Genomic DNA, 11,445 nt, shown 5'->3' with positions numbered 1-11,445 from the left:
TCTAGTTCTTTCTGGCTAGATGATTTACCACTTCGGACGTTTCTCGTTGGTGTCAATTGTTAAACGTTGTATTAGACAAACTACGTAATAACATAAAAGTGGTAGTGGTCATATTGATCAAAATTGATTATCTATAATAATAAATAAATTGTATGCCAGGAGTCTAAACTAGCATTATATACATATACCATCATCATCATTGTGGCCTATTAGCCATCATTTGGTATGAAACACTTCAAACTGGAACCGACCCAAATTCGATTCTCATAAATTTTAACAGAATGATCAATGGTTTTAAGAAAAACACAATATACATATACTGAAAAACGGTATCACATATATTTTTCCTTTTCTAAATTATACTATAAATTCAAAACAAGACAAAAAAAATTCCTTCTCAAATTTAAGATTATCTTCACTAGATCTTTTGTTTTTATTATTACAGTTTGGAGGTTGCAAGTTGTATAAGATCTTTCCTTAGTATCTTCCCTGACGGGTTCTTCGGTATTGACCCGATAAATGCTACTCTCCTAATTCGCTTATATGGAGCAACCTGTATAACACAAATCATTACACAAAAAATAAATAAATAACAATTTTGGTACTTGAATATAGTTGATTTTCTATGCTTATTTGAGATTCTCGTAACTTTGTCATAAAAAGTTATTATTTTGATGTTTATTTGAGATTCTTGTAACATCTTTTTGTCTCTATTGCAAGTAATATGATTATTTTTTCGTCCCCAAGTATAATTGATTTTTGCAATTTTGGTAACAAAAATAATAATAATAATACTTGGAACAACGAAAAAAAACACTTTACAAAACCTTAAAACCAAAATTACAAAAGAATTTTTGAGAACCAAAACTGAAAAAAAAAAATCAATTGTAACACAAAAAATATAATTTACTCTATACAATATTTACAGCATCAAGCATTCAAGCCCATCAAAAGTTTTAATAGATAATATTACTTACTTGTGTAGAAACGAAGTCCATAATACCCTTTTCCGATAAATTACTTCCACTTTTCCTCATTACATATGCCATTGGAAACTGCCCAACGTCCTTATCAGGAAACCTAAAACACAAATTACTCAATTTATAATAATCGTTTTTATTGATTAGAGTTTGGACAAAATCCATTACATTATCTATCTTCAACTAAAAAGGTCATCGTGCAAAACATTTCGTAATAAAACCAATGATAATAAAAAAGTAATATTTTAGACGTCATTTATCTATAAACAAAAAACAGTTGCCACATTTGATTTGCTTACATTTACAATTTTAATGAGTTTTTTTTAGGTAGAAGACCGATAATGTAATGGTATTTTTGTAATTTCTCCTTAAGTTTTAAGTTGTGTAAAAAAAAAAAAAAAAAAAAAAAAAAAAACTTACGGGATGACAGCACAATCGTCGATGTCTGGGTGGGTTAGTAACAAAGCTTCGAGTTCTGCTGGTGGAACCTGTTTATTTCGTGTACATTAAAAAAAAATACTACATTATGCATTAAAAAAATACTTATATTTATTAGGTTTTTAAAAAACTTTACCTATATATCATGATCAAAATAATTTTAGAAATTATATTATTAAGGATTTATAACCAAAATCAATTATTCCTATATAATTGATTATGTACTGCGGAAACAACCATTTAATTAAATAAAATAAAATTACATTTAACACACATCCAAATAAATATTTGGATTTTGAAACTATTGAACATTTGAAATGGTTTTCCTATAAATATAACATACATCAATTATATGTCTTATTTAAAATATGTATTTCATTTTTAATTATTACATTTGATAAAAACAAGTAACAATATTAAATATAGACTATATTTATGAACAAAAAATAAAAGTAAATAATTATTTGTCGGTTAAAAAAATCCAAAAATAATAGTAATAATAATAATAATAATAATAATAATTACCTGATAGCCCTTGTATTTGATAAGTTCTTTTAATCTATCAACCACAAAGATGAAGCCGTCTTCATCAATGTAGCAAAGGTCTCCGGTTCTTAGCCATCCGGTTGAGTCTAGAGTTGAGGAAGTTGCTTCCGGATTACTAAAGTAACCTACAATTATAACACCATGCACGAATATATTATACACATCTCAAAAAAAAAATTATAGCGAATCATTTTTTCCAATTATGATATTTATGTTCAATTTTAAACATTTATAAATAAATGATTAATATTTACAACACTTTACACTCCATGAGTAAATTTTAGTCTAGTGATTGGTATTTGGCGCAATAGACAAACAAAAGATAAAATAAAAGACGCATGTAAGTGGAACCACTTTTCTCTTTTATGCAACAAAAAAACATGACCACAAAAACCCACTAACACAATAGACAGATCTTATTGACATGAGATAATTGTCTACTAGCTCTATGAATCCGAATCTATTCTTACACTTATAATTGAGATAATATATTATATAATATATGTTATGTTAAAAGTTCTATTAAAAAAATTACTTTTACATGTCTTTTAACAACTGAATGGTTAAGGTTAAAATGTTCACAAAAAAGCAAACATAACCCAAATACAAAGGAATAGTCAAAATAAGGTTAAAAGCCACGACAACGGTTTTCTATATTATATATATTAAGTTAATGGCTCTATTTTTATAGACAAGTAAAATAATATTTTTTTAATGAGTTCGGAGAAAATTCAAATATTTTAAATATAGCCCCCCACATGATAATCCTTTGAAAAATCGAAATTTTGATCGACTAGTATGAGGAAAATCCAAATTTAATACTAATAACATGTTTCATTATTACTTTACTATTTCTTGAGAAAATAGTAATTGTGAATCAAAATAATTCTTCCATATATTGCCTTATTGCTAAAAAATGATTTTTTTTTATTTAAAAGAATACCAAAATGATATGCAAACCTTTCCAGCAAAATATTGTCAAAAAAAAGTTGTTTATGACTTTATGTCTAATATTATAAGATATTTAATAACAATAAACTAGCTTTTAATTCTTCACCGAAAGTGTTGGTATATAATCTCTAGATTATTTATTAATTATTTAAAAGGGTGTAGTTGACTAGTTGTGACTTGTGTTATAAAAATTAATTAATTAAATACTACTACTCTTACCTTTCATAACTGTGGGACCTTTAAGCCAAAGTTCTCCCGTCCGATTAACCGGCAACGCTTTTCCGGTATCTGGATCAACAATTTTTGCCTCCATATTCGCCGATAACTTCCCCGCCGTCCCGTACCTCCGGCTCTCCTCCAACGTATCGGTTGACGCCCCTATTCCGGTCGATTCCGTCAGCCCATACCCTTGCATTATCGTAACTCCAGGGTACTTCTCCATGAACCCTTCTGTCAATTCTTTACTCAACGGCGCACCTCCACATAACACCCACTTCAAGCTTCCGAAGTCGTACTTTTTTCTAATTTGATCGGCGTTGTTGACGAGGGCAACTAGTATCGGCGGCACGAGTGGGAGGTAGCTGACTTTGTACGTACCAATGGCGGACAACATCTCGTGGATATCGAACTTCGATAGAACTACCACCGTTGCCCCCGACGCAATCAGCCCCGTTGCAAAAGCTACCAATCCGTATATGTGAAACATTGGAACTGTGCAGAGGAATGTTTGTTGATTATCTTCCAATTGAAATCGTCCGAGAACTGTTTGAACCATGGCTATTAGATTCCGGTGAGATGAAATCACCCCTTTACTCTCTCCGGTGGTTCCAGAAGAGTACAAAAGTGTAGCTGTATCGTCCTGAGTCACTCGCTCCTTGACTCTGTTCTGATTCGGCTCCTTCTTCATCATTTCCTCTAGCGTACTCACAATCTTCCCCTTTCCGGTGCCGGATCCGATTAGTACAATCGGAAGATTCGAATCGGCGAGTTTCGGAAGGAGCTCGGAGATCGTGAACGCAAGCACTGGTTTGGAATTGGCGATTTGTTTATTGATTTCGCGATTGGTGTTGAGAGGGTTTGTGGTGGTGATGATGGCGCCGAGTGACATAACGGAGAGGCAGACGATGGGGAAGAAAATGGAGTTAGGGGAAAGTAATAAAACCACATCGCCTTTGCGGATACCGAAGTCAGCGAGTGACGACGAGACGGATTCCACCGCTCTCCATACATCGGAAAATGTAAGGCGACGACCGGTGGATGCGTCGATGTAGGCAATGGTGCCGTGGTGCGCACGCGCTGAGATGAAGGTAGTTACATCTAATGTTTCATTGGCCGGTAATGGTGCTGGTTTCCGCTTGCTGTAGAAGGTTGAATTCGAGTTACAGTAGCCGCTTTTTCCGTCGATCGCCGCCATGCTGCTAACATACGCCAAATGCGATAAAGTCTGTAATTTTGAATCGTTGAGAGGTGAACTTGGTTGAATTTAACACGTAATTGAAAATTCAGAGCGATCTAGATTCAATGCTCGTGATAATCGTATTTATATATCATGATTCATATGAATACAAGAAAGAAAACGCTTTTTTTGATCATATGATCATTTGAAATCAGTATAGTAGCCAATTTTAATAAGAATTACACGTATCTGTGGGTATGACTATCTTTGACTACTTATAGACGGATACGATTGCTTTACTCCTTTTTCATGAGTTTGTGGCCGTCGATTTCGATCGTCAAATAACATCTATTTCTTATTAAACATGTGTTGTTATTTGTTCTTGAATAATTTACAGAAATGGTCCTTGTGGCAATGTGGCTTTATGATTGATGTAACAGCACTTCAATACTTTTTTGTTTTTTACTTTGTTCCTTAGACTAGACGTGAAATCCGTGTATTATACGGATTGATTAAAAAAAATTAAATATAAGGTGTAGCCATAAGCCATTAAGTATTTTCTAAAGTAAAATTTTGAAATAAATATAAATGAAATGATGAATAAGTAATTCAATCTATATTAATAAAAAATTATTATCATGTTTTAAATAATCATGTTGAATATGAATGTGTAAAAAATTAAGTATTTTTTGAAATAAACTTTTGAAATAAAAACAATAAATAGAATAAACTATAAGGATCATTTATATAACTTGTCTTAATTAATCTATACTAATAAAACTAATTAATATAAATTCATAAATGGAATTCATTAATATATTAATAGAAATAAGAATTCACAAAGAAAGGTTTACTATATACATTAATTCTAATTAATATACATTAATTCTCATTAATTATTATGAGGTGTCATTTAATTGGTGGAAGATGCATAAAAATAAAAATAAAATACAAAAATGACAAATGGAAAAAAAAATTTAAAATTCTAAAAAATGACATGTGTCAAATTCAATAAAAGGTTGACAATTGGCAAAAATTATCTTTATTTATTAGGGTAGATTTACGTTTTGTTATGAAATTATAAATTACTCCTTCCTGCGTTGCGGCATATAAGCTGCGATTCTGTCAAACTAGAGATCATTTTTCTAATTTTTTAAACACGTGATACTATTTAAATATGTAGATCATTTTTGTAAAAAAATTGCATATATGAACATTTTTATCAACTACTTGCAGAGCTTTTGTTATTTATTTTCTATATATGATCAAACTATCGAACATATGAAAGTATTATGGCAAAATTCTAAAATCCAAACATAAAAAAAAATACATTGCCACCTTTTTTATAAATTATAATATAATTTTTATGATTTATTTTTATTGCAATATAGTCATCATTCCTCCATACTTATCGCTTTCCTTGTACTTAGGTTTTGTATATATCTGTTATGTATTTTATTGTTTTCCCGTGAGGATTCCCATAGATCTGTTAACAATCTCGTCACTCAACCTTCATCATGGCAGGGGATCCAAAATCATCAACAACAAAGGTAAGTGTAGCAGATCCAACATCTCCTTTCTATCTACATCCTTCCGATCATCCAGGTTTGTCAATATGCCCTGTGATTTTAAAGGGTGATAATTACCAAGAATGGAGCACAACAATGAAGAACGCCTTCCGAGCCAAGCGCAAGATGGGTTTTCTTGATGGCCGTATCACCAAACCTGATGATGCATCGGCCGAAATTGATGATTGGTACAGTGTTAACTCGATGCTTATCGGATGGGTTGTCCAATCAATCGATGCTAGTTTACGTTCGTCTATTACTGATACTGAAATTGTACGTGAGTTGTGGAATGATTTGCCAACAATTCTCGGTTGGTAACGGACCACGAATCTTGCAAATAAGGTCTGATATCTCTCGTTGTCGTCAAAGTGGTCAATCGGTTGTAGCCTATTATGGAAACTTGAAGAAACTCTGGGATGAACTTGCTACATATGTCCCACCAAAAACCTGCACTTGTGGCAAATGTTCATGTGACTTGACGAAACACATTACCCAGGAACGCGAAGAAGAACGACTGCATCAATTTCTCTTAGGTCTCGAGGATGATACATTTGGAACATTGTGTTCTAATGTGATGGCTCAAGACCCACATTCGCCTCTTAATCGTGTCTATGCCCTTGCTATTCAAGAGGAACGTCATCAAACCCTTATCAAAGATCGTGATCTTAATAAAATTGATGATATGGCTTTTTCTGTGCAATCTGGTGGACATGCAGCCCGAAAACAAACATCCTCTCGTCCAAAATGCAACCACTGTGGACGGCTAGGTCATGATATTACTAAATGTTACAAACTTCATGGCTTCCTAGAAGGGTGGGTACCATGAACAAGTGGTCGTGGTTCTATCACACCGCAAGTAGCCGGACACGGGCATGGACGTGGGTCATCAGGTGCTGCTAATGTTGTCCAACACACTTCTGTGAGTCCTTTAATATCTATTACTGATCAAGACAAGGCTGCATTTGGTAATACTCTTGCATCTTATCAGTGGAATTCAGTATTGCAAATGTTTCAAACTATTGCTACACAATCAGGCTCCAATGGAAAAGAACCTGATAAGAATTTGTCTTGGGTTTTGGACACAGGCACGTCCTATCACATGACAGGAAATCACATTCTTTTACACAATTTGGTCTCTATACCTCTAGTTTCTGTCAAACTACTTGACAGTCGCTTTGTTATCGCTCATCAAGAAGGCTCTTTAGTGATTTCATCATTAGCTAAAATTAACCATGTTTTATACATTCCAACTCTGTATTGTAATTTAATCTCTTCTGCTCAGTTAGCTTCTGATGTAAATTGTCTTGTCATGCTTACTAAAAGACTATGTGTTATTCAGGAACCCATTTCGAGGACGGTGATTGGTGTGGGTGAGCAACCGGGTGGAGTCTACTGGCTTGGCATGATTGGAGATACTGGTCAAGTTTGGAGTACTTCAGCTTCATCTACATCTGCTCTTATTTGGCACCAACGACTTGGACATCCTTCGCCAGCTGTGTTAACATCCTTGTCTTTTTATCCTAGTTCTAGTAATAAGTCATATAGTCATGAACCATGTGATGTTTGCTTCAAAGCAAAACAAACTCACTCTCATTTTCCTATAAGTCAAAATAAAGCTACTTCATTGTTTCAATTAATAGATTGCGATGTTTGGGGGCCTTACAGTGTTCCTTCCACTACAGGAGCATCTTATTTTTTTACCATTCTTGATGATTACTCTCGTGTAACTTGGGTTTACTTAATGACATCAAAAATTTATGTTGCTACAATAATCAAACAATTTTGTGTTATGGTCGGTACACAATTTCATAAGAAAGTTCAACGTCTTCATTCTGACAATGGAAGAGAATTCTCATGCCTGCATAGTTTTCTTTCTGATAAAGGCATATTGTTTGAAACCTCTTGTGTATACACGCCACAACAAAATGGTCGCGTTGAACGCAAACACCGTCATCTTCTTAATGTGGCGCGTGCTTTACGATTTCAAGTATTTCTTCCGATTAAATTTTGGGGTGAATGTGATCTTACTGCCTGTTATTTGATCAATAGAACCCCTACGCCGCTTCTAAATAACAAAACCCCGTATCAATATTTATATGGTCATGAGCCGTCCTATCAACATCTCAAGGTGTTTGGATGTCTTTGCTTTGCATCCAAATTACCTAAATCGAAAGACAAATTTGTGCTCGTGGAATAAAATGCATCTTTCTAGGATACCCACCTGGAAAACGTGGTTGGAGGGTGTATGGTATTGCATCTGATAATATTTTTATATCTCGCGATGTGGTTTTTTTCGAGGAAAAATTCCCATCTAACGACACGACACCTACCTTGTCATCTGCTGCCCAACCTGATCTCTTGCCTCCAACCGCTTATGAGGATGTGCCAGCCCCCTCAACTTCGCCTCCTGTTTTAGAAAACTCACCTACCGAAAATTCTTTACCTCCCGTTACTGAGGATAGGGGGAGCTCTCTAGATGCACCAGAAGCACGTCGAGGTACACGTACTTGGCAACCATCTATTATACTTCGTGACTATGTTTGTAACACTATGCAAGCCAAATCTACCCCATGCCATCTCACATCCACACCGCCCTCAGGTAAACCTTATCCTATTGTAGTTTATGTCTCAAATTCTAAATTTTCTAACACACATGCCAAGTATTTAGCATCTGTAACAACATGGCATGAACCCCGGTCCTTCTTAGAGGCTATTAAATCAACTGAATGGCGGGATGCGATGAATGACGAGCTCACATCCCTTGAACAAAACAATACTTGGGTCTTTACTACTCTTCCTGCTGATAAACGTGCTATTGGGTGTAAATGGGTTTATCGTATCAAATACAAATCGAATGGATTCATAGAGCGCTACAAGGCTCGTCTGGTTGTCCTCGACAATAAACAACTTGCTGGTATTGATTTCACAGAGACCTTCTCTCCTATTGCGAAAATGGTGTAAGTTCGTGTTTTTCTTTCGGTAGCTGCCATTAAAGGTTGGGAATTACATCAAATGGACGTTCATAATGCTTTTCTCCATGGCGACTTGGAGGAAGATGTATATACGACACCTCCCGCTGGGTATACTAATGCACTGACGGGAATGGTTTGCAAACTTCAAAAGTCTTTATATGGACTTCGTCAGGCTCCTCGCAACTGGTTCTCTAAACTAGCGGCTGCACTTCGTATTTTTGGATTTCAACAAAGCAAAGCTGATTATTCTCTATTTTCTCTCTCTCTCTACATGGCAATATTTTGCATGTTCTTGTCTATGTTGATGATTTAATTATCGCAGGGAACAATTCATCAACCATTTCAGCCTTCAAGTCATATTTAAGCAAGTGCTTTCACATGAAGGACCTAGGAACTCTCAAATATTTTCTCAGTCTTGAAATTTCTCGGAACTCGTCTGGCATCTTCCTTTCATAGCGGAAATATGCTCTAGAAATCATTTGCTGAGACTGTTCTTCTTGGCTCTAAACCTTGTGATTCTCCTATGGAACACAACCATCGTCTAGCACTAGCAAATGGCGATGATTATGACCAACCTGATAGTTATCGCCGATTAATTGGTCGTCTTATTTATTTAACCATAACTTGACCTGAGCTCAGCTTTGCTGTACACACATTATCACAATCCATGCAACAACCCAAAATTGAACATTGGTTTGCTGCTCTTCGTGTTGTTCGATATTTGAAAGGCCATCCAGGTCAAGGACTTCATCTTTCAAGTGATATTTCATTGCGTCTATCTGCTTATTGTGACTCTGACTGGGATGCATGTCCTATTACTCGTCGTTCAGTTATTGGTTATTTCATTACACTAGGTTAATCTCTTATCTCTTGGAAAACGAAAAAGCAAGCAATTGTCTCCCGTTCTTCTGCCGAAGCCGAATATCGATCGATGGCAGCCACATGTTGTGAAATACTTTGGCTAAAAGCATTTCTTAAATCTATCGGTGTTTCTCATTCTGCCCCCGTTCGTCTTTACTGTGATAACACGACAACCTTACACATTGTTGCTAATCCCGTGTTCCATGAACGCACAAAACACATAGAGATTGACTGTCATTTTATCCGTGATCTGATTATTGCAGGCAAATTTGTTACTGCTCATGTTTCCTCAACTCAACAACCAGCAGACATCTTCACCAAAGCTCTCGTTACACCACAGTTCTGTCATCTTGTATCCAAGTTGGGCATTCTTGATCCCCATGCTCCAACTTGAGGGGGAGTATTGTGATATAGTTATTATTCCTCCATACTTATCGCTTTCCTTGTATTTAGGTTTTGTATATATTTGTTATGTATTTTATTGTGTTCCCGTGAGGATATGTAATCTCGTGTGTGTATATATAGCCCTGGAGAGGCATAATAGAAAGAACAAGTTTCTGCAATCACATTTGTTTTAATTTTCTACATAAAAATCAAATTTAGGAACATAAAAAATTGTTATTCTAAAATTCTAAAAACCAAAAGTATACATAATAATTTCCCTACGGCCTACTTTAATAGTTAAACCGATTGTAAAATTACTTTTAGATTATAAGAATATTTTCAATGATAGTCTTTTTAAAGTACTTTATTATTTAAAAAATAAATTGAAAAGTTTAATTGTTAAAAAAAGACTTTTTTGAAAGGTTATTCCAAATACATACTTTCCTAACTTTTTATTTTTCTTATAGGTTTTATCCATACGATCTTATATTTAACAACATTCTATTTTATAACCTAATTATATTTAGATTTTTTTTGGAAGCCAGCAAGTTTTTATTAAACAAAAAATCCTGTCATGCAAGGTGCTAGGGGAGAAATATACAAGATAAAAGAAGAATTACATAAAACTAAAGGGGTTAATACATCATTCTACCCACCGAAAAGAGCAATGATTCCTCCTATACTTAGTTCATAAAAATACATTAGTTTTTACCAAATCAACGACTTTGGTAGGTGAAGACCTAAGTTTCTTGAAAATCCAGTCGCATCTTTCCTTACAAATATGCCATATGGTTCAATAAAAAAATGTTGATTAAGCTTTTTTTTTTTCTTTGGACATGTCCCCCATTGAGCTACAAATTTCACCAGTTCTTCAAGGTTGTAAAATTGGTAAATAGGTATGTCACACCACTGAAATACCCATTCCCTGACTTTAGCTTCCATTGGGCAGTGAAGTAGTACGTGGGCAACATCTTCATCTTCGGCTTCACAGTAGGTACATGTGGGGAATGCAACTTGAATACCACTTTTGAATAAGACGCACTCAGTTGGGATTCGATCTAGGTAAGCTCTCCACATAAAGCAATTAACCTTTAAGGGGACGTCAAGTGTCCAGGTTATTGCTACTTCTCCGGGTGACATATCTCTATAATCAATTCGCAATCTAAGGGCATCCACGTGAAAGACTCCATCATTGGTGAGATTACAGACCCATTTATCGTTTCTTGTCACTAATTGAATATTACTGACCCTGTTAAGAAGCAAGATAGCTTCACCTAATTATATTAAGATATTAGATTTCTTTTACACTTTATATTTAGTTAATTATTATTTTTTCTTATAGGTTGTAA

General features: G+C 34.6%; 3 protein-coding genes across 3 annotated transcripts; 1 reads left to right on the top strand and 2 right to left on the bottom strand.

Moving 5' to 3' along the window:
- Positions 1 to 241: 241 nt before the first annotated feature.
- LOC145065568 (peroxisomal OPC-8:0-CoA ligase 1-like) lies at positions 242 to 4,478 on the bottom strand. The gene is made up of 5 exons (XM_079012591.1): positions 3,135 to 4,478; positions 1,944 to 2,089; positions 1,401 to 1,468; positions 978 to 1,080; positions 242 to 553 (listed from the first exon to the last, which is right to left on the bottom strand). Exons 1-5 carry the CDS (start codon positions 4,327 to 4,329, stop codon positions 440 to 442), a joined length of 1,626 nt encoding a protein of 541 aa, XP_078868717.1. The 5' UTR covers positions 4,330 to 4,478; the 3' UTR covers positions 242 to 439.
- A 1,350-nt stretch (positions 4,479 to 5,828) lies between these two features.
- Positions 5,829 to 6,705, top strand: LOC145066802 (uncharacterized). Its single transcript, XM_079014069.1, has 2 exons — positions 5,829 to 6,152; positions 6,376 to 6,705. The coding sequence occupies exons 1-2, from the start codon at positions 5,829 to 5,831 to the stop codon at positions 6,703 to 6,705; spliced, it is 654 nt and encodes a 217-aa protein (XP_078870195.1).
- A 4,099-nt stretch (positions 6,706 to 10,804) lies between these two features.
- On the bottom strand, positions 10,805 to 11,236 carry LOC145066801 (uncharacterized). Its single transcript, XM_079014068.1, has one exon. The coding sequence runs from the start codon at positions 11,234 to 11,236 to the stop codon at positions 10,805 to 10,807; it is 432 nt and encodes a 143-aa protein (XP_078870194.1).
- Between the last annotated feature and the right edge of the window lie 209 nt (positions 11,237 to 11,445).

Source organism: Lactuca serriola, chromosome 8 (assembly GCF_051521515.1).
Source record: "Lactuca serriola cultivar US96UC23 chromosome 8, Lser_US96UC23_V15, whole genome shotgun sequence".
Taxonomy (NCBI): domain Eukaryota; kingdom Viridiplantae; phylum Streptophyta; class Magnoliopsida; order Asterales; family Asteraceae; genus Lactuca; species Lactuca serriola.
This window is presented reverse-complemented; position numbering and strand designations above follow the sequence as displayed.